The sequence below is a fragment of the Phyllobates terribilis genome, unplaced genomic scaffold, assembly GCF_046119375.1.
Source record: "Phyllobates terribilis strain yellow unplaced genomic scaffold, ASM4611937v1 Scaffold_11__3_contigs__length_659146591, whole genome shotgun sequence".
Taxonomy (NCBI): Eukaryota; Metazoa; Chordata; class Amphibia; order Anura; family Dendrobatidae; genus Phyllobates; species Phyllobates terribilis.
Window position 1 is genome coordinate 129362256 of NW_027362771.1, and position 20758 is coordinate 129383013.

At 41.9% G+C, this 20758-nt stretch overlaps 1 protein-coding gene across 1 annotated transcript in view; it reads left to right on the forward strand.

Annotated features, from left to right (window-relative positions):
- The window catches only part of PTPRQ (protein tyrosine phosphatase receptor type Q), an 814679-nt gene that overhangs the window by 22068 nt on the left and 771853 nt on the right, over positions 1–20758 (forward strand). Inside the window, exons 4-5 of the mRNA XM_073651596.1 lie at positions 1489–1630; positions 4429–4680. Coding sequence (XP_073507697.1) covers positions 1489–1630; positions 4429–4680 — 394 coding nt within the window. The remainder of the gene's footprint in view (positions 1–1488; positions 1631–4428; positions 4681–20758) is intronic.

Sequence of the window (20758 nt, forward strand, 5' to 3'; positions counted from 1 at the left end):
TTTTATATTTTCTAACTAAACAGATTCATCACAAAATCATTCTTAAGCTGCATTCCCTGCCTCAGCTTTTGTACAGACTATGATAGCCTGTGCTATACTGTGTGATGTGTTATATTGTGCGATGGTTGTGCTATACTTTTTGATGTGATAGTTTCAGGGTATTATTGGGAAGCCCCATTGGTCCCATCCAAGGTTATGTGAGCTGCCTCTTGCTGATGCAATCTTCTGCATTGCTTAAAATAGCGGAAGGCATTTTTGGAGATTTGTACGAATCACAAAATTTTTGAATTGTCAGGTCCAAAAAGTTTTCTAAAATCCTATGCAAATTTGATTCACATTGAATTGATTTACTCATCTTTAGTTAGGATATATAACCCAACTAGAACCACCATTTCCAGACACATGTTTCAGGGTCTTTGCCCCTCATCAGTGCAAAGAACTGGTTGACTGGATAAGAGACCTTTGACAAGGGGTCTCTGTCTCTGAGGTAAAGTGGCAAGTCATTGTGGCACTAAGTTGCCATAGGAAGTCTTATAAGTCACGTAGAGGGGAATAGTAAAAATACTGGAACCACGAGAATTGGTAGGATTTGAATACAGACATCTTGTGTTAGTCCCTATTAGGATGGTTTTATAGTGTAAAGAGGTGCAAGAGTGCAATAGGGTCTTATCCATGTTAAAAGGTTGATAAAGTAAAGGTAGAACCGCTCACCTTTTGTGAGACACAACACATATAGAGCCTGACAACCAGATGCAGCAGCTTCCATGAAACAGAAGATTTAAGTAGCAGGATTGGAAGTGTTTCAGCACTCTCCGGAATACGACACAATTAGTGGTATCATAAAATTGTAGGTTTATTGTCAACGCGTTTGAGTCCACCAACTCCTTCTTCAGGACAACCATACATAAATAAGCTATTTATGTATGGTTGTCGTGAAGAAGGAGTCGGTGGACTCAAACGCGTTGACAATAAACCTACAATTTTATAATACCACTAATTGTGTCGTATTCTGGAGTACGCAGGATGTACACTCACATAGCATTTGTATAAAAATGCCACTGCAATATTTGATGCAGTTCTTTTAGAAAAAGCCTTTAGCGGATCCATCAGGAAAGATAAGTATAAGTACTTACTTATGTTCGCATTCCTATTGAATATCTTCTTGTTTTCCCTAAAATTGCTCTGTAGGAAACCTTCATTAAAATGTTGAAAGTTAACCAAACATCCTCCCAGTGACAAGCATGTAAATGTTATTTATTTATTTGTTTTTTTAATGCTATTTTAAAATGTTATTTTCTATTTTATGTTTAATTAAGCATTTTTAATTTGCCTATTTTTAAGGTGCCTATTGTACATATAACATGCGGGTGTGATCCCATATTATGTTTCCAAAATGTAATTAAACTGAATGTTTAAATATTATTGTACTTTTCATTACAAGTGTTTCTCGGTTGCATAGACATGTAAAATGACATTATATCTCCATAGAATGTGTTGAATTCATTGGTTTTCCATCAAGCTTACAGTCCATTCATATCATTAAATAACCTAAAGGAAGAGGATGCTTATAATGTCACCATAAAATCTATGAAAGATGGCAATATGCTAAGTGTTAGATCATTTTTAACAAGTAGGTATACAAATATGTATTAAGTTGTTTCCTTTTTGTGATGATTTTTAAAAATGTTTAAAAAAGTTGAAAAGAAAAAATGCAACCATTTCTTTTAGATTATATACAATTTAGGCCTAGATCAGAAGTGTTTTTTTTTGCATACGGCAAAAATGGAGTGTTTTAACCATTAGCAAATCATCCATTTTTCTTAGAAGCAAAAATATTTTTTTTTCAAGCTTTTTCTACCTATTAAACAGTAAAAAAAGAGGCAAAAAATGGATGACACACAAATGCCATCCTAGTACTAAGGAACCCATTTTCTTAAGGGGGTGAATTTGATCCACAAATCAGATGAAAGATGGACACGTCTAATTTTTTTTTGTTTGCAGAAAAGTACAGACACATGATCATGCCCATAGAGTATAATGTGTACATGTTCTATCCATGAAAAAACAGCAAGAACACATACAGGAAATATGAACATCTGAATGAGGCCTTATAGTAATAACGTTTCCTTGTTGGACTGTAAAAATCTGTGTCAAAATCTGCACCTAACTACACGCAGTTTTACTTCAATCATGTTTTTTTTCAAAGATGAAGTTTTAGAAAAATTTTAGTCTGAATTGTTTTTATGTAAAATAACATTGCAGCAAAAGTAGAACAAAACCTTCCAAAAAGCTGAAGCAAATGTGCAGAAAGCTTGTGGGTATGTTAACAGAGTAAATATATGCTCTGAAATCTGGGCCTAGAAATCTGAGGTAGGGTCTGGGGATGTGCTGTGAATATGCAGTTTGCACTGCTGTGAGTCTGCAGATTTTAATCCTCGTGCCGCTTCTCACAACAGTTTTCAGTAGGAAATAGCTTCAATAATGGCATTAATAAACTTTAACTGTATGCATCTACTAGCAATGCAATGGCAAAAAGTCAATCTATATATTTTACTACAGGTTTTCGATCAACTACTTCAGTGGGGAACCACAGTATCAGATTTTACTTTTTTTTTCGGGCCATGTTTTATTTTTGCAAAAAAAAAATATGACAAAACAAGATATAGAGATAGAACCCAATAGATTCCTAAAATGAGAGCAGAAACTTTGCCATATTGTATGACAATAAAAGTGAAAAATTACTTTGTCGCTGAACCCCCAGATAAACTGTTCCTTAGGTCTCATTCACATGACCATATTTTTTGTCCAAGTGCTATACATTAAAAAAATTGATCACACTCAGACCAATATTGTTCAAAGGAGCAGTGCAGATGAAGATTTTTTCCACTGACTGAATCTGTGTGTGAAAAAAAACATTGCAGCAAGCACCGTTTTTCCTCCAGAAATTGGATTAGACCATTCAACCATTCAAGTTTATGGTTGCAAGAAAAAAATCGGATGCTCAGTATAGCATCTGATTTTTACAGATACATTGTAATACTGTAACATAGGAAACTCTAAATGGTCCTAAAAATGATTAATAGCTGCTGCTGTAAATGATTAATAGCAGCTGCTGTAAAAAGCAGATTGCACACGGATGACAAGGTAGAAAAAATCATTCCACTTTTCTGAATGAAACTCTGAATAATTTTGTATACAGTTGTGTGAACCTTTCACTGGATATTTTTTAATATAAACTAAGTACCTCCTCCAATTGGTGCTGCTCCATTAATTCTGGAACAGTTTTTCTTTTCTTTTGTGCCCTTCTGTTGCAAAGCTATTCCCTTTAGTAATAAATAGTGCTCTAATATGCAAATATTCCCTTCAACCAACTGGGCGTATAATGCAGAACTTCTTTGTGGGTGTTTGCTTTTTCTTCTCTATGACGCTGACCAAATCAAAACACTGTTGCATCATAGAGTGGAAGACGCAAACATCCGCAAAGAAGGTCACGGCCCTACGATTTGACTAAAGCCAATAAATAATTTACATTATGAACAAAATGCCCTGCCAGTGTCAGCGTATTTTATCAATAATGTAAGTTATTTATTGCCTTTACTATATCTAGAACCTTGTTTTGAGAACTTGTTTCATTATGAATTATTTGTTTTGTTTTTTTTGTTCCAGGGTGGTACTTAAGCAAATGTTTTTAAAATGTCACCTTTTCCTTGATAACTTTTTACTTATTTGAGATACTATCAATATTGCAGTTTATTGCACACCCATGATTTTTAGCCCTTTTCTCTTATTTATACATGTTTTGAGCACTTATGTTATTTATACATTTTTAAATTAATAAAGATGATGTGATTTGGAGATTTTCTTGCACTACTGGGGTTTATTTGTAGATGATGTATTGTGTTACTTTTTTCACTGCTGCTCTCCTGTGCTTCCGTGATTCAGTAGCTAGTGACTGTGACGTTCTCACGAGAACACACTGAGCTGAGCCAGGCTGCAGCTGTGACCTTCTCTGTCGGTCTTTGCTTTTTCCCCTCTATGACGCGGCTGTTTTTTGACTGGCAAGCATCACAGAGGGGAAAAAGAAAATGCCCAAAGAGAAGTTCTGTGGTTTACATCCATTTGGAAAATTAGCATATTGGGTGCTTTTTATTGCCAGGGATCATAACTTTGGAATGGAGTGGCATAGAAAAACAAACAAAAAAATCTGTTCGAGGATCAGTGAAACAGAGGCAATTGGAGGCATTGGGGGACATACTTAGTTTAAATTAAAAAAATCCAGTGACAGGTCCCGTTTAAAGCATTAAGGGGTTAAACCAAGCTGACAACAACATGTGTGGCTGAATACATATGCTCTTAAATAATTTCTTGAAATACTGGTTCATTATGGATGTACAAACTTTATACCAACTCTTCTTTTTTTCTACAAAGACCCAATCCAGTTACAAGATATAGGCATTGTTGTGACTACTACTTCAGTATCATTCAACTGGAGCAAGATTAGTGGAAATATTTTTGTTTCCAATGCCAACAACTTTGGTAACATTTTGCTGCTAGAAGATAAGTTTTATGAAGTGAACCATCTGCTCCCAGCATCTCTTTACAATTTTGAATTTGCTGTGAAACAACAATATTCCAATTCAATAAATGTGACTCAGAAAATGTATATCCCAGTTGAAACAGGTATGTGCATTTAATATATATTGTCATACCATTTGATTATTTTATTTTAAAATTTGCAAAAAAATGAGTAAATCCATTTCTCCTTACTTACCATTATAGGTCAGTTTCATACATCTGACATTCACAGTCTGTGTACGGAACGTGATAGCCAGACCGGCAACCGATCTTCTAACTGCTTCATAGTAGAGTTGGTGCAAATTGATTCCTAGGACAATGTCTCTCAGCCATGTCAGTAATCTTTACCCTCCGGCCAGGTGCACTGGGAACAGCCTCTTACCTGATGACATCCTTGGCTCTTCTTTTGATTAGCTCGCCTTGCACAATGCAATTGTCAGCCGGCTAATCAAAAGAAGAGCCATGTATGCCATCAGGGAAGAGGCAGTTCTCAGGGTTCCCACCTAATGACCATAGATTATTGACGAGGCCGATGGACTACTTCATAGACATAAAAGAGGCTGTTGAGTTTGGAGCAGGACACCCTCAGCCAATCCAGATATTGAGATAGGCACATGGATATCAGATGTGTAAAACCAGACTCAGGGTCTCTTTATCAGCTTATAACAGAAGGAAAGCTACAGCATACTCGTGTTATTATTTAAAGTAATCCAAGTGTTCTTCTATTTACTCCCAAATGTCTAACTTGCCTTTAAGAAGTCAATAAGCCAATTTATGACTGTAAGATTCACTATCTGTAGAGAAAAAAAAAAAATATATATATATATAAGAGTTATCTGCATGTTATTCATAGCAACTTTGTCATAATATCATAATGTTCAAAACATTAATTGCTACAGCCTTGGTTCTCAACCTGTAATAAATGTACCCCAAAGCATATATGACATGTCTCTAGGGGTACAAGCTATCCTTTAAACAGAGGCAGCACAGTTCATGATCGTGCATGATCAGAGCCTTAGATGGTAATTTGGTATAATTTATTTGATTGGGGTGGGGTGGTGGGTTTGCTTACTTGGTTTATAAACATTGAGAAACACTACTTTATAGAGCTGACAGATTGAGAGATACCGCTATGTAAAAAAATATGTCAGTCAATGAGATTACTAAACAGAACTTTTGCCAACTGTAACTGTAACAGCCTATTAGACTCATACTTTCTGTTCTTTACAGCTCATTTAATCAGAAGTCACACAGACATAGACAGCAACAGACTAGCTCTGAATCACTAATTTCTGCAGGAGAGCTTTCTAAGCATGCTCTGATCTGGTCATAGGTCATTGTGAAGAGAGGCACAGCAAGTGAGCTGTGACATTGCCTATTATATTTCCCAACTTTATAAACAGGCAGAGAGACATGTATTGCAGCACTTACACAGTAATTATGCCCCTCTTGAAGCCTCTTAAAGTTTTCACCAATGAAACCCCTTGCATGGACATTATAGAGTTTGATCATATCAAAAATGCCCCCACGCACATTGTACTCAGCATAATATCCCCACACAGTATAATGGCCCCTTAGTATGATGGTTCCACAGCCCCTCATTATGATGCTCCCACAGCACCCACTTAGTATGATCACCCTCCTCAGTGTGATACCCCCACAGCCCATCATCCAGTATCATGGCTCAGATAGTACCTCAGTATGATGACCCCCAATGCCAGCTTCCCACTCAGTATGATGGTCCCACAGCCTCCCACTCAGTATGAATATAAAGCTGCTCCCGAAAGGTGATAGGGCAGACAAATGATAACACCTGTGTTATGCTAAACACACTGCAGCCAGAATAGATGATCTTAAACTTCCAGAGAAAAGGTGTGTCTGTTGTGGCTGGGTAGAAAGAGAAGCCGACCACAAAACACAAGCTTAAGGGTTTGAACCCAGGAGCGTGACAACACTATTCACATCACCCTGTTCCCTCAACATACTGCTCTGTCCTGTGCAGTGTGAGTATTGAGGCTCCACACTGTAGACGTGATGCAGTGCACAGAATCTAAGACTTACAGGCACAGGCTTAATGGTGGATTAAGGAGCCTTCTTACATCCCTATAGCCATGTGGTCTGCTGCTATGGGCGGTACATCCCTGCTGTGATGATGATGAGACTGTTGAAAAGTCATCTGTACAGAATATTAAATATTAGTTTAGCATTAAGTATAGTGACCAGTGCTAATATTGCAAGATTTCAGATTTATCAGCATAAATATTGATATGGAAAACTAAAAAAAGGACATTATAAAACATTTAGATAAAACCCCATTTAGCATAAAAACCTGGTTTAAACAACAGTTCATTTTCTGATAACACATTGCCTTTATGGGTTTAAGGATCCCTATTATGACTCTGTTGGCACTCTAATACTCTATACTGCTTCAGTAAGGCATCATGTTCTTCTCTGTAAGCACTTACATCTATGTAATGAAGCTTGCTACTTATTGTTTGTCACAGATTCTTATGGAATAGGAGTAAAAAATAACCATGACACTGTAGACCAGGGATGTGAAACTCAAATACACAGAACGCCAAAATTAAAAACCTGGTCAAAGTCGTGGGCCAACGTTGATATTTATTGGAAAGAAGTCTACAATTGAGGAAGTTTTTCCTTATCATGAAATATAATATAACAAACTTTAAGGGTTGTCCTACAAACAAAGTGCATTTTAATTAATAGATCTTAGAATAAAATAAACACATAATCACAAATGGAGCATATTGGAACAATATAATATGTTATGTAACAGCATTAAAAGCATATGGCCCAATTGCCTAATTTAAATATGTAATATCAAAGGATAAAAACCTTGAATAATACAGATAGCAAAGTATAATGCTAATAAAAGTGCCAGCAAATACAGTAAAATACCCACAGTGAATTCAAGCACAGAACACTCCACATGCACGGTATGATGACCCTACTGTACACCCCAACCCCCACACAGAAAAGCAGGGTGACCACCCCATCACAGTATGATTCCCCAACTGTGATGTCCTGCACACAGTATAATGGGCCCCACTTAGTCCTCCATAAAGTATAATTGGCCCTGCATTGCCTTCCATACATTATAATGGTCCCACATTAGTGACATGTCGCCCATAGCAGCAGACCATACGACTGCTATGGGGCCCGAGGGTTCAGGGGCCCGGTGTTGGTTGCCCTATCATAGATGTGCCTCTCTAGATCACTACACTGCATGCACACCAGAGAGGAGCTGAGCAGCCTGAGCCTGATTATCATTAGAGCCTGTCTAGTGGAAAGCGCTTTGGGGACAGAGAGGGAGCCGGCCTGGCTGCAGTGGTAAGACTCAACTCACTGACTCTCTTCCTGTTTACCACAGCACCACTTTGTACTCTGTGCGTGAAATTGCTGTGTAAAATGAGTTTCTATCATGTGCAGGTGTTAAGGCAAGGGATATGGGTCATGAATGGAATTGTGCCAACTATTTACAGGTTTATGGGGAGGAGGGCTGAGAACAAATAATGAGTCAGGGAAGCCTCCTTCACACTGAGCAACTGTCAGGTGTCGGTCAACACAGGGCCTGAGGTGGAACTCCTGAACCTGGGACCAGAGGCAATTCTAGCTGAACATTAGGACACCTGTCACAATGGAAGCTCATTAGTAAGTTGTATAAATAAGTGCTTTACACACATTTATCTGTACTGTAGGTCATGCACTCCTAGTGGAGGATCAACTTAAAACGCACCTGTCAGCAGGATTTTGCTAAGTAAACTACATACACTTTCAGGTTGGCACCGTTACATTGATTAAAATGATACCTGGGTTGATTAAATCCGTCATGTAGTTCTTGTGTAATCTTTGATTGCAGTTTTTAGTTAATGAGATTCTGGTGCTTCGGGGCAGCCTGTGGGCGGGTCTTACATATTCATCTGTATTCGCTTATGACAGGTCACTGATCCTTCAGTAACCTGCCTCCTATTTTCCATAACGTATATACTATTGTGGGGTTAGGAAAAAAATAATTTACATCCAGCAAAATGGTGCCGGCCCCTGCGCATGCGCAGTAGCAGCTATTGCTTGCCAATAGATGCTACTGTGCATGTGTTGTGGCCATTTTGATGAAGCTAAAAAAATTCTTTGCTCCAACAAAATGGCGCCCACGCAGTAGCATTTAATGCCTGCGAATAGATGCTATTGCGCACACGCTGCAGGCATTTTGCTGGAGCTAAAAAAATTCTCTGCTACAACAAAATGGTGCCCGCACATGCGCAGCAGCATCTAACGCCTGCCGATAGATGCTATTGTGCACGCGCCATGGCCATTTTGCTGGAGCTAAAAAATTCTTTGCCTCAACAAAATGGCACCCGCGCAGTAGCATCTAATGCCTGCCGATAGATGCTACTGTGCACACGCTGTGGGCATTTTGCTGGAGCTAAAAAAATCTTTGCTCCAGCAAAATGGCACCCGCGCATGCGCAGTGCCATCTAATGCCTGCTGATAGATGCTACTGCGCACACACCGCGCGCATTTTGTTGGAGCAAAATTTTTTTTTTAGCGCCAGCAAAAATGGCCACCGCACGTGTTCAGTAGCATCTATCAACAAGTAATAGCTGCTACTGCGCATCCATAGGCGCCGGCGCCATTTTGCTGGATGTAAATTTTCTTTTCCTAACCCCACATAGTATATACATTATAAGAAATAAGAGGCAGGTCAGTGAAGGATCAGTGACCAGTCATATGTGCATACAGATGAATATGTAAGCAGAGCACCAGATAGAGTGCCCCCCCACAGGCCGCCCCGGAAGCGAGAATATAATTAACTGAAAACTGAAAATAAAGATTAAAAAAGAGCCACAGGACAGAGTTCATCAACCCAGGTATCATTTTAATCAATGTAATGGCGCCCTCCTGACAGTGTATGTAGTTTACTGAGCACAATCCTGCTGACAGGTTTGTTTTAAGTGAGGACTTGACAGGCTGAAAAGTGCACAGCAGAGCAAATGACAAGGCTCTCAGAAAGAGTAAATCTCACCCCGGACATCACTAAGCACTAAGCTACTTCCTACAGCTAGCTTAAAAGGGTTGTCCAGGTTTGGGATGAAAGTCTGCAATCACTCTATATGACTTTTGTATTCTCATAGCACACACTGTCAGGATTCTTCAGTGCCAGCAGCAAGAGCGGGCTGCCATGTTACTGCAAGTATGCGATTTTCATGCTTCCAGCCATATTCCGACTAGACGTGCTTACCCTCGAGCAATACAAGTGAACTGAGTGAGGAAGCGTACATCTAATTGGCATGTGACCACATATATGCAAATCGTATACTTGCAGTCGCGTGACTAGCTGCTCTTGCCACCAGCATTGGAGAACCCTGACAGCGTATGATGTGAGGCTTCAGATACCCAGTCATATAGAGCGATTGCAGACTTTCATCCAAATCTTGGACAACTACTGTGTGTGTATTGTAGGGTTTTTACTCACTTGGGTGTGACGGGAGGCAAAGAGGAGGCATGTTCCTTTAAAACTCCATGTCGGTTTATTACTTCATAAACCAAAAAGCAAAAAGGAAACAACCCGCCTTTAGTTCAGGCAAACAAATTAAATTGTCCTTTAAGCAAGTCTCTGCTTAACCAGTCCTGTGGGCACACAGGCTGGGTAGCGTCCAGTATCCTGGCTCGGTCTGGAGACAACAACACACAGGAGGCCTACTCCCTCCAAATACACAGACCATGTGCCAAACAAACGGCCTCCATTTTATAGGTTGTTAACCACACCCAGAGGTGAGGTATGTGGGTAGCTGGAGTTGCCCAACTCTCCAAACTACCCGCAACCCGGTTCCGGGTGCACCAACCAGTCCTCTTAATTCTTACATGCACTAGAGCAACACTCTGGGTTACATCACAGAGGACAGCCATCTCTGTGATACATACCTCCCATTGACTATGCAACCGTTAGTGACATTACAGCATATATTATATTATACTATATATACATAAACACGAATATCTATGTACACATATACACACACAAATATACAGTGCATTGTGAAAGTATTTGGCCCCCTTGAACTTTTCTACCTTTTGCCACATTTCTGGCTTCAAACATAAAGATTAGTGATGAGCGAACGTGCTCGCCACTACTCGGTACTCGCCCGAGCATCATGGTGCTCGACAAGCTCGGCGAGTATTTCCGGGTTGCTCGGACGGGAACTCGGGTCCCCTTCCTGCATGTTTGGCGCTCTTTAGAGAGCCAATGAACATGCAGGGATTGCCTGCCATGCACTGTAATGCCGTAGCCATGTTGGTTGTGGGCATTACAGTGATTGGCTGGCCGCACAGCGTCATCAGGTCTATATCAGACCTGGCGCCGCCATACTCATCACAGTCACTCCGGATCAGACAGTGTAGGGAGAGCTGCTGCTGTGTCAGGGAGAGATTTGCTTGTGTATTAGGTAGTGTAGGGAGAAAAACCGTACATTACACATATCCATCTTAACAAACAGTCCTTTTGAGGACTAACTAATCCATCTGCAGAGATATCAGGCAGGCAGTGTATATAGGCAGGCAGTGTATATAGCATACTGCAGTGCACATAGCACTCCAGTCCAGTTCTGTCGGCTGCTGCTGTTATATTTCTAGAAATAGGCCCAGGTCTCAGGGGCCAGAAATAATTTTTTTTGCATATTAATCCTCATTATTTGCCTAAAAAGCAATCCAGAGAACACGGTTTTTCTGCGCCATTTGCTTGTTGGCACTGCAGAATACAGCCAGGTCCTTTCTATATTACAGCGCTAAAAATCCAGCTATGTAAAACTGTGTTTTCTCCGTCACACGGATCACATATACGTTTTCAGAAAATACTGCCATTTCTGGCCTCCATTAAATTTTTTTTTCAGTGTGTCAGCAAAGTTTTTGACACTGGTTTGCTGTTCAAAACAGTTACCTACAGGCCAGGTATTCAAAACTGTGTTTTCTCTGTCACACGGATTACATATATACGTTTTCAGAAAATACTGCCATTTCTGGCCTCCATTAAAAAAAAATTTCAGTGTGTCAGTGAAGCAATTCACACCAGATTGCTGTTCAAAATAGTTACCTACAGGCCAGATATTTAAAACTGTGTTTTCTGCGTCTCATGGCTCACATATACGTTTTCAAAAAATACTGCCATTTCTGGCCTCCATTAAAATTTTTTTTCAGTGTGTCAGTGAAGCAATTGACACCAGATTGCTGTTCAAACTACTTACCTACAGGCCAGGTATTTAAAACTCAGTTTTCTCCATCACACGGATCAGGGCCGGCCCGAGAGATTACGGCGCCCTAGGCGAAACTATTTTGTTGCGCCCCTACTATTCTTGGCAGTAGATGAAAACTTGGGATATAAATTTAGGAGCAAAATAAACCACAACAACAATGATTAATTAACTCTCTCCTAACTCTTTAATCTTCTGAGAAGTTGTATAGGACAAATATATACAAAATAATCAATAACACAAAACAAAACCGACCATAGGTAATTAAAATTGTTGTTTCCTTGCCTTTTTTTTGAAAAGGATGACACTAAGTCACCGAGATTAATTTGTTTAGCAACTTCAGATTCTATCGAAATTTTTGCCAACCCAACCAACCTCTCTTGCGTCATATTTGCCCTTAAATATGTTTTAATTAGCTTTAGTTTTGATAAGCTTCTCTCTCCTGAGGCCACGGACACAGGCAGAGTCAAAAGAATTCTTAGAGCCACTACCAGGTTGGGGACACTTTCTTTCAAGTCAGATTTAAGCAAAAGTTCAAGAACGTCTTTTGGTGATGAATCTTCTGGAGCACGTCTTGACATTGCCTGCAGTTCACCACATAGCTCTATGGCATCGATGTCTTTTACTTCGTTGTGTGTAAGAGACTTTTCCAGAGCTTTACACTTATCCAGAACAAATTTGCTTGGTTTTCCCTCAAGTGAACGGATGTGGTACAAAAATCCAAATTTCAATTCCATTTCTTTCAGCTGAGTGAACCGCTCATCAACTGAATTTATAGCAGTATCTAAGATCGAAAAGTAAAAGTTAATTTTGAAACTCTGTTTCTCATCTCTTATGGGCTCATCTTTCCCTTCATAAGAGAACTGTCTGGTTTTTTTCTTTAAACGTTTTGGCGCAGAACTTGACTCAAAATTAGCTGGTATGCCAAGCTCTTCTGCGATTTCCCTCGCATCAACTAACAGCTTCTCAAATTCTTCATCGCTTCTTAATGATTGCAGATATTTCTTTGTTTTGTCACGGTGTTGAGAAGCAGCAGCTAAATCGAATTCTTGTGACTGAAGTAACTTACTTGTCAAATTGATTTCGTACAAAATGTTGAACCATACTAGAACAGATGTAACAAAAGAAAAGGTTCCAACTTGTTTAGCAAGACCTTGAGCTTCTAGCCAGGAGACATTTCCAGAGCTTCCTGTGAGACTAATATTTTCTGCTATGTCCATTAGGGCATCATGGACTTCGCTCAATTGGTAGCGGAGGGGGGCCAGAGCATCAATTCTACTTTCCCACCTTGTTTCGTTTAGAGGTTTTAGAGTCAGAGATGGCAAATGACGCACGAGTACCTCCCAACGCTGAGTTGACGAAGAGAAAAATACGTAGAGATTTTGAACTAACAGGAAAAAAGTTGTCGCTCCAAAACAACATTTAGCGGCATCGTTGACGACTACGTTTAGAGAATGGGAGCTGCAAGGCACAACGAATGCACGTGGGTTTATGTCCAAAATTCGTCTTTGTAGTCCAATGTTTTTTCCCTTCATGTTGCTCCCATTGTCATAGCCTTGCCCTCGTAAGTTGTCCACAGAGAGCGACAGTTCTTCAAATTTGTTCAAGACAGCGGCTGTCAAACCACCTCCAGCTGTATCAGAAACAGGAATGAATCCCAAGAAGTGCTCTTTAATTTCAAACTTTTTGTCTTCTGATGTGGAAACAAACCGAACAATGATAGTCATTTGTTCAACATGAGACACGTCAGAAGTACAATCCAGCACTACAGAAAAGTATTTTGCAGTTTTGACATTGTCAAGAATCTTTTCCTGAATACCATTACTTAGCAGTTGAATCATCTCATTCTGTATTGTTTTTCCCAAATAATGTGCATGAATCTCTTTGTCCCGGATTTTCCGAATGTGCTCACACATGACGGGATCGAACATAGCCAAATACTCCACAAAAAGTTCCCATTCTTAGATGCAAACAATGCATCATTTGATCCACGGAACGCTAAGTTTTGCGTACCTAGTACCCTCACTATAGCTATCAACCTTTATAAAATTTGATGCCAGTATTTTTCTTGCTCTTCAATTTTACGTAAGTGTTCTTCGTCAATGGTCTTGTTCATCTTAAGTCTATTTTCGAGTTCCTTCCATTTTTGAAAGCTAATAATGTGATCTTTGCTTTTTTCGTGGCTGGCTAAAATAGCAGATATGTTTTTCCAGTCATTTACACCATCAGTACCTAAGGCTGAGCGTTTGATGATTCCTAGTTGAAGTGATGAGTCTGGAAACAACGTGCAGCAAAAACAAAAAACTGAATTTTTCTGAATAGAATACGTTAGCCAATTGCGTTCAAGACTTTCACCATTGACAAGACGACGTTTATAGTGAACACAAGAAAATTTTCTACGATTAGTGTCCAAAGGAAAATAGAAATCTTTAACTTGTGTGGGGCCGAGTTTTACTACATCTAGGCGTAAGTCATCATTGATTACGGTCCACGTAGCGGGATCGTCCGAATAGTCTTTGCGTAGTATTTCTATAGATGTACCAGCCTCCATGTCAGTACTGGTACTTTGATCAGATCTACCAACAGATATTGATGGTTGTAGTTCACTATTTTCAGCATGAGAAACAAATTCTATTTCCACATTCGATATTTCCGAGGCAACAGAAGCCTGTTGTTCCAACGTTTGGAATTCCGCGTCTTCATTTCTATTGCTTAGATATTTTAAAAATGACCCTTTGATTTTTGAAAGTGATTTCTCCTCCTCAGCTTTTCTTTTAGGGTTCTGAAACCCCGAAAGTTTTTTCTTCTTATCAGCCATGACTCGTTACAACACACAGCATTTACCTAAAAGTTAACGCGCCGATTAAAATTGTTATCTGAACATTATATAATACGATTTTACTTTTAAGACAAAAACCACAAATTTCTTTAACAATTTCCAATGTTTCCAATATTTTTGAAAATCAAAACAATATACCTACCTCGCAGCGCCTAACACTTTAGAACCTAGGCCAAAAATTTACTAAAAACCTCCTATTTTCTATTTGCATTCATGAAACCTCATGGAACAATGAATCTAATGAATCTACAAAATAACAGCAATGGCTCACATGATAAAGCATGCAAACAGTAGAGACATACCTCAAAAGTATTATAATCGCGCGCGCCGATATGCAAAAAAAGTAGATATTATCTCCCTTGCCTTAGCTGGCCTGACTGGCAGTCCAGGCAGTCTACGCCAATGCATCAAAACTGACTCCTCCCACTAGCCGCATCGACTGCTGATGACATCTATCAATATAATCGCCAACTAGTACCTAGTACCTAAAGTCCAAACTACGTATAAATAGGCCATATGGTACACCTACCTTTTAAGTATACGTATTTTTTTCTCTCAGGCGCCCCCTTAGTGTAGTGTGTGCATTTTTGGTTGTTTGCTTTGCTTTGCCAACATTTGAAAACTTAGGAGCAAAATAAACGCGCGGGATCAAACACCTGTCAGCAGACGATGCAAACGACTCACGTCCGTAGTTTAGCGCCTCCTTTCCGTGCGTAAATTGAAGCTCAATGGTTTTTCTTTTAAATTTATGGTAAAAAAATTTATGTACAATTTTCTTTCCATCCCTAAAACTTTTTGCGTTTTGAAAAGATTTTTTTTACATTTTTTCTATTTTTTCTCTGGCGCCCCCTTAGGGTCGGCGCCCTAGGCAGCCGCCTAGTTCGCCTATACGTTCGGGCCGGCCCTGACACGGATCACATATAAATTCGCTCCAAACTCAGTCATTTGTAGTGAGCGTGGAAGATAATGTCCTCCATTTAAAATGGGCAAGGCACGTGGCAAGGGACGGGGAACTGGACGTAATGGTAATGGTGCATGCAGAGGCCGAGGACAAGGCCGTGGGCAAGCCGAAATTGAGCCACAACAAACACCCACATCTTCTCCCCTGACCTTCCGGTCCCAATTTATAGGGGACCGCAGCACACCACTATTGAACCCAGAGCAGTGTCAAAAGGATGTTGGTTGGATAGCGTATAATGCTTCCAGTCACTTAGCCACCACCACCACCACTCTGTCTCCCACACGGTCAAGTCTCAGTAGCCGTGAGTCTGGACCGCATATTCCTCACCCTTATACTCCTTCCTCTCACCATGCCAAGTACCAAGAGACAACTGATCCCACACTTGGACACTCTGAAGAGCTGTTCACTTTTCCATTTATAGATCCGGGCCTCTTGCAAGGTCCACTTGAAGCGGGGCAAGAGGAGATCGCGTGTAGCGATGCCCAAATATTTGAGCAGCCACGGTCACACGAAGGCAACGGTGGGAAAGTGTCACAAGAGGTGGACGATGATGAGACACAATTGCCAGAAAGTCAGGAGGAGGACCAGGGTGCAGAAGTGGAAGACGAGGTGGTGGATGATATAGTAACTGACCCAACCTGGCAGGAGGAAATGCAGAGCGAGGACAGAAGCACACAGGGGGAGGGAGGCAGAGCACCCCAACAGGCAGGAAGAAGCAGTGTGGTGGCCGCAGACAGAAGGCACGCAACCGTTCCACGTAACACCAACACGAAGGAAGTTGCCAGTACAACTGTTAGGTCTTCCCGAGTCTGGTTGTTTTATAAAGACTCTGCCGATAACACCAAAAGGCCATTTGCACCACCTGTCAGGCCAGCATGAGCAGGGGTGGCAAAACGACCAGCCTGACCACCACCAGCATGATCAGGCTCATGGCCGCAAAGCACCCGACTTTGTGGGCTGAACCCCAGGGTCCAGGAACAGTGTCTGCGGGTGGCACCATTGCTTCTTCCGCTGTTGTGCATGCAAGCCAATCCCCTGTCCATGGTGCTTGCGAAGATGCCTCCTGCCCTGCACCTGTTGTTGCACACTCTCAAGTAGCAGCATCAGGAAGCACGTCCATGTCCTTGTCAGCGTTCAGTTGTCCATACCCCAGTCCTTGGAACGCAAGCGCAAATATGCAGGCAACGCCCCACAGGCCACACTACTAAATTCTCACATTTCACGACTGCTTGTGCTTGAAATGTTGCCTTTTAGACTCGTGGAGACGGAGCATTCCGCAACCTGATGGCGGTGGCGGCTGTCCCTCAGTACTCGGTCCCCAGCTGCAACTATTTCTCCCTGTGTGCCGTCCCAGTATTACACAAGCACGTGTTCCAAAACATTAGCCGTGCTCTCAACAACGCAGTTACCGGTAAAGTCCACCTAACTACGGACACGTGGACAAGTGCTTGTGGGCAGGGACGGTACATCTCGCTGACGGCACACTGGGTTAACATAGTTGAAGGCCGGGACCCAGTCGGACCTTGGGACGGAACACCTCCTCCTGATGCCAAGGATTGCGGGCCCTAGGTCAATCAGGGTTGCCCACACAGTCTACAGATTCTGCACCTCATCCTCCTCAGCCTCCTCCTCCTCTTCAGCCTCCATCTCTGAAATGACCACATCAGTCACAAGCTGGAAGCACTGCAGCACTACCTCAGCCAAGCGGCAACAGGCTATGCTGAAGCTAATATGCTTAGGTGAAAAACCACACAATGCTGAAGAGTTGTGGACAGCTCTGAAAGAGCAGGCAGATCTATGGCGCACACCGCTGAACCTATAGCCAGGCATGGTCGTGTGTGACAATGGCAGGAACCTGGTGGCGGCTCTGAGACGAGGCGAGCTCACACACGGACCATGCCTGGCCCATGTGCTTAACCTCGTGGTTCAGAGGTTTCTCAAATCCTACCAGGAGCTGCCGGATCTGCTTGTTAAAGTACGCCGCCTGTGTGCCCATTTTAGAAAGTCAGCTACAGCTTCCGCCGCCCTTGCAGTGTTTCAGCAGCGTTTGCATCTTCCGGCTCACAGACTGGTGTGTGATGTCCCCACGCGTTGGAACTCTACACTGCAGATGTTGGGAAGGATTTGTGAGCAGAAGAGGGCAGTTGTTGAGTACCAGCATCAACAAGGTCGTCGCTATTCAGCTCAGACTCCAACATAAGACCTCAGGAGAGGACATGGATGTCAGACATATGTACCATCCTCCAAAACTTTGAGGACTCCACCAAGATGGTGAGCGGCGATGACGCCATAATTAGCGTCACCATCCCGCTTCTCTGTCTTGTGAAATGCTCTCAGCTCACAATCGGAGAGGATGCATTGCAGGCGGAGCACGATGAGATGGAGTAAGGAACCATACAGAGTGATTACATACAGCCAAGCCTCATCTCACCCCAATGGGATTAGGTGACAATGAGGAAGAGGAGGAGGAGGAAGGACAGGAGCTAGTTTCATGCACTATAGATGGTACTACCTGCACAGCTGTCATACCGTCTGTTCAGCGTGAATGGCCAGAGGACAGAGAGGAGGAGGAGGAGAGCATGGTCAATCATCCTCTTGGTGAGGACACGGAAGTCTTGCCTGTTAGTAGTCTGGCACGCATGGCCGAGTCTATGCTACACTGCCTTTCCCATGACCCTCGCGTTCTCAAAATTTTGAGTGACAGTCATTACTGGTTGGTGACACTTCTAGACCCACGCTACAAGGAGAACTTTATATCTCTTATTCCTGAGGCGGACAGGTCTACAAAAATGGGGCTGTACCAGAAGGCCCTTGTTGCGGAACTATTAAAAAAATTCCCATCTGAAAACGCTGGCGGCAGAGGGCACACTTTGTTGGACAACCAAGGAGTACAGGGGAGAGAGACACAACTTCAATCCAGCAGAGGCAGGGGAACACTGTCAAAGTTCTGGGAGAGTTTTCTCAGACCCTCCCATCGCACAGGCCCTGAGGCGTGGGGTACTCTCACAAAGAGTGCAAAGTTTGGGAAGATGCTGAGGCAGTACCTTGCGGACTGTACCAATGTCCTCCGTGATTCCTCTGTGCCTTATAATTATTGGGTATCCAAGCTGGATACGTGGAATGAACTAGCTATCTATGCCTTCGAGGTCCTGGCCTGCCCTGCCGTCAGCGTTTTATCAGAGCGGGTGTTTAGTGCCACTGGTGGAATTATAACTGATAAGCGCATCCGCCTGTCAACTGAAAATGCTGACAGGCTGACTCTTATAAAAATGAACAAGGGCTGGATTGGGCCAGAATTCTCAACACAACCGAATGATAGCAGCGTAACATAAACTCAAATCCAGTGTCTTTTCTTGGGAGGTGTATTCCCATGCACCTTTTCACACCCACACATGGGTATACGCTTCCTGATTTTGGCTATTTGCGCTTGTCCTCCTCCTTCTCCTCATCCTCCACCACCATATCACCATGGTGACCGTGGTCCGTGATGCAACACCGACATAATTTTTGGAAAGGGTGTTTATGATGCCCGTAAAAATTTTTTTTAATACAGTATGTTCATGTATACCCCCCAGGGGTAAATGTTTGTCAGCCCATACACTTAGTGCATGGGTATTACAAGTATTGGAGGCCCACTCCATTCTAATGGGAACATTTTTTTATGAGGCCCTCCTCCACGTCTCTTCCAAGGGGCATTGAAGTGCCTCCAAATTTTGGCAGCCCTTGCATTCACTGCATAGGCCAACACTTTCTAATGAGAATTTGTCGTTACTGTGGCCCTGCTCTGTGTGTCTTTAAATTCTTAGTGGGGTTTTTCCTAAAATTGGTCAGCCATTTGGTTTACTGCATACCCTAAAACTGCATAGCAGACTCTATCCTTTCTAATGGGAACATGTTGTACCTTGTTACTGTGGCCCTGCTCCGTGTGTCTTTAAATTCTTAGTTGGGTTTTTCCTAAAATTGTCAGCCGTTGGACTCACTGCATACCTTATAACATGTGTAGCAGACTCTCTCCTTTCTAATGGGAACATGTCGTACCTTGTTTCTGTGGCCCTGCTCTGTGTGTCTTTAAATTCTTAGTGGGGTTTTTCCTAAAATTGTCAGTCGTTGGACTGACTGCATACCCTATAACTGTATAGCAGACTCTCTCCTTTCTAATGGGAACATGTCGTACTTGTTACTGTGGCCCTGCTCCATGTGTCTTTAAATTCTTAGTTGGGTTTTTCCTAAAATTGTCAACCATTGGACTCACTGCATACCCTATAACTGTATAGCAGCCCCTCTCCTTTCTAATGGGAACATATCGTACCTTGTTACTGTGGCCCTGCTCCATGTGTCTTTAAATTCTTAGTGGGGTTTTTCCTAAAATTGTCAGCCGTTATACTGACTGCATACCCTATAACTGTATAGCAGACCCTCTCCTTTCCAATGGGAACATGTCATACCTTGTTACTGTGGCCCTGCTCTATGTGTCTTTAAATTCTTAGTGGGGTTTTTCCCAAATTTTGGCAGCCCTTGCAGTCACAGCATGGGCATTACCACTATAGGAGACCTGTTCCTTTATAATGGGAACATTTTTTTTACTGAGACCCTCCTCTATGTCTCTTCAAAGGGGTATTGGGTTGCGTCCAAATTTTTGGCAGCCCTTGCAGTCACGGGATACGCAATAACAGTATAGGAGACCCACTTGTTAATAATGGGAACAACAAAGCATAGCCGGCTGATGGCTCTCTAACAAAAGCTAGGGCCGACTGCTGGCCTTTTAAGAATAGTAAGGGCCGTCTGATGTCCCAATAAAAATAGGCTTTATGACTTTCAGAGTCCCTCCATAATCAATAAAACAGGATTTGTCTGAGGATGTGTCACACACCACATTGCCAGATAAGGTTGTAAAATGTTAAAATGACATTTCGCGGTGAATGCATTTGTCTTAAAAAAAAACATAAAAAAACAAAGCAATAGGATCTTTCTTTAGTATAAAAGACTGCGTCACCAATTTAACAACAATGTAATCACATTGTTCAGCTCATGCACCTCCTCCTCTATCTCCGAAATGATCACATCAGTCACAAGCTGACAGCACTGCAGCACTGCCTTGGCCAAGCGGCAACAGGCTGT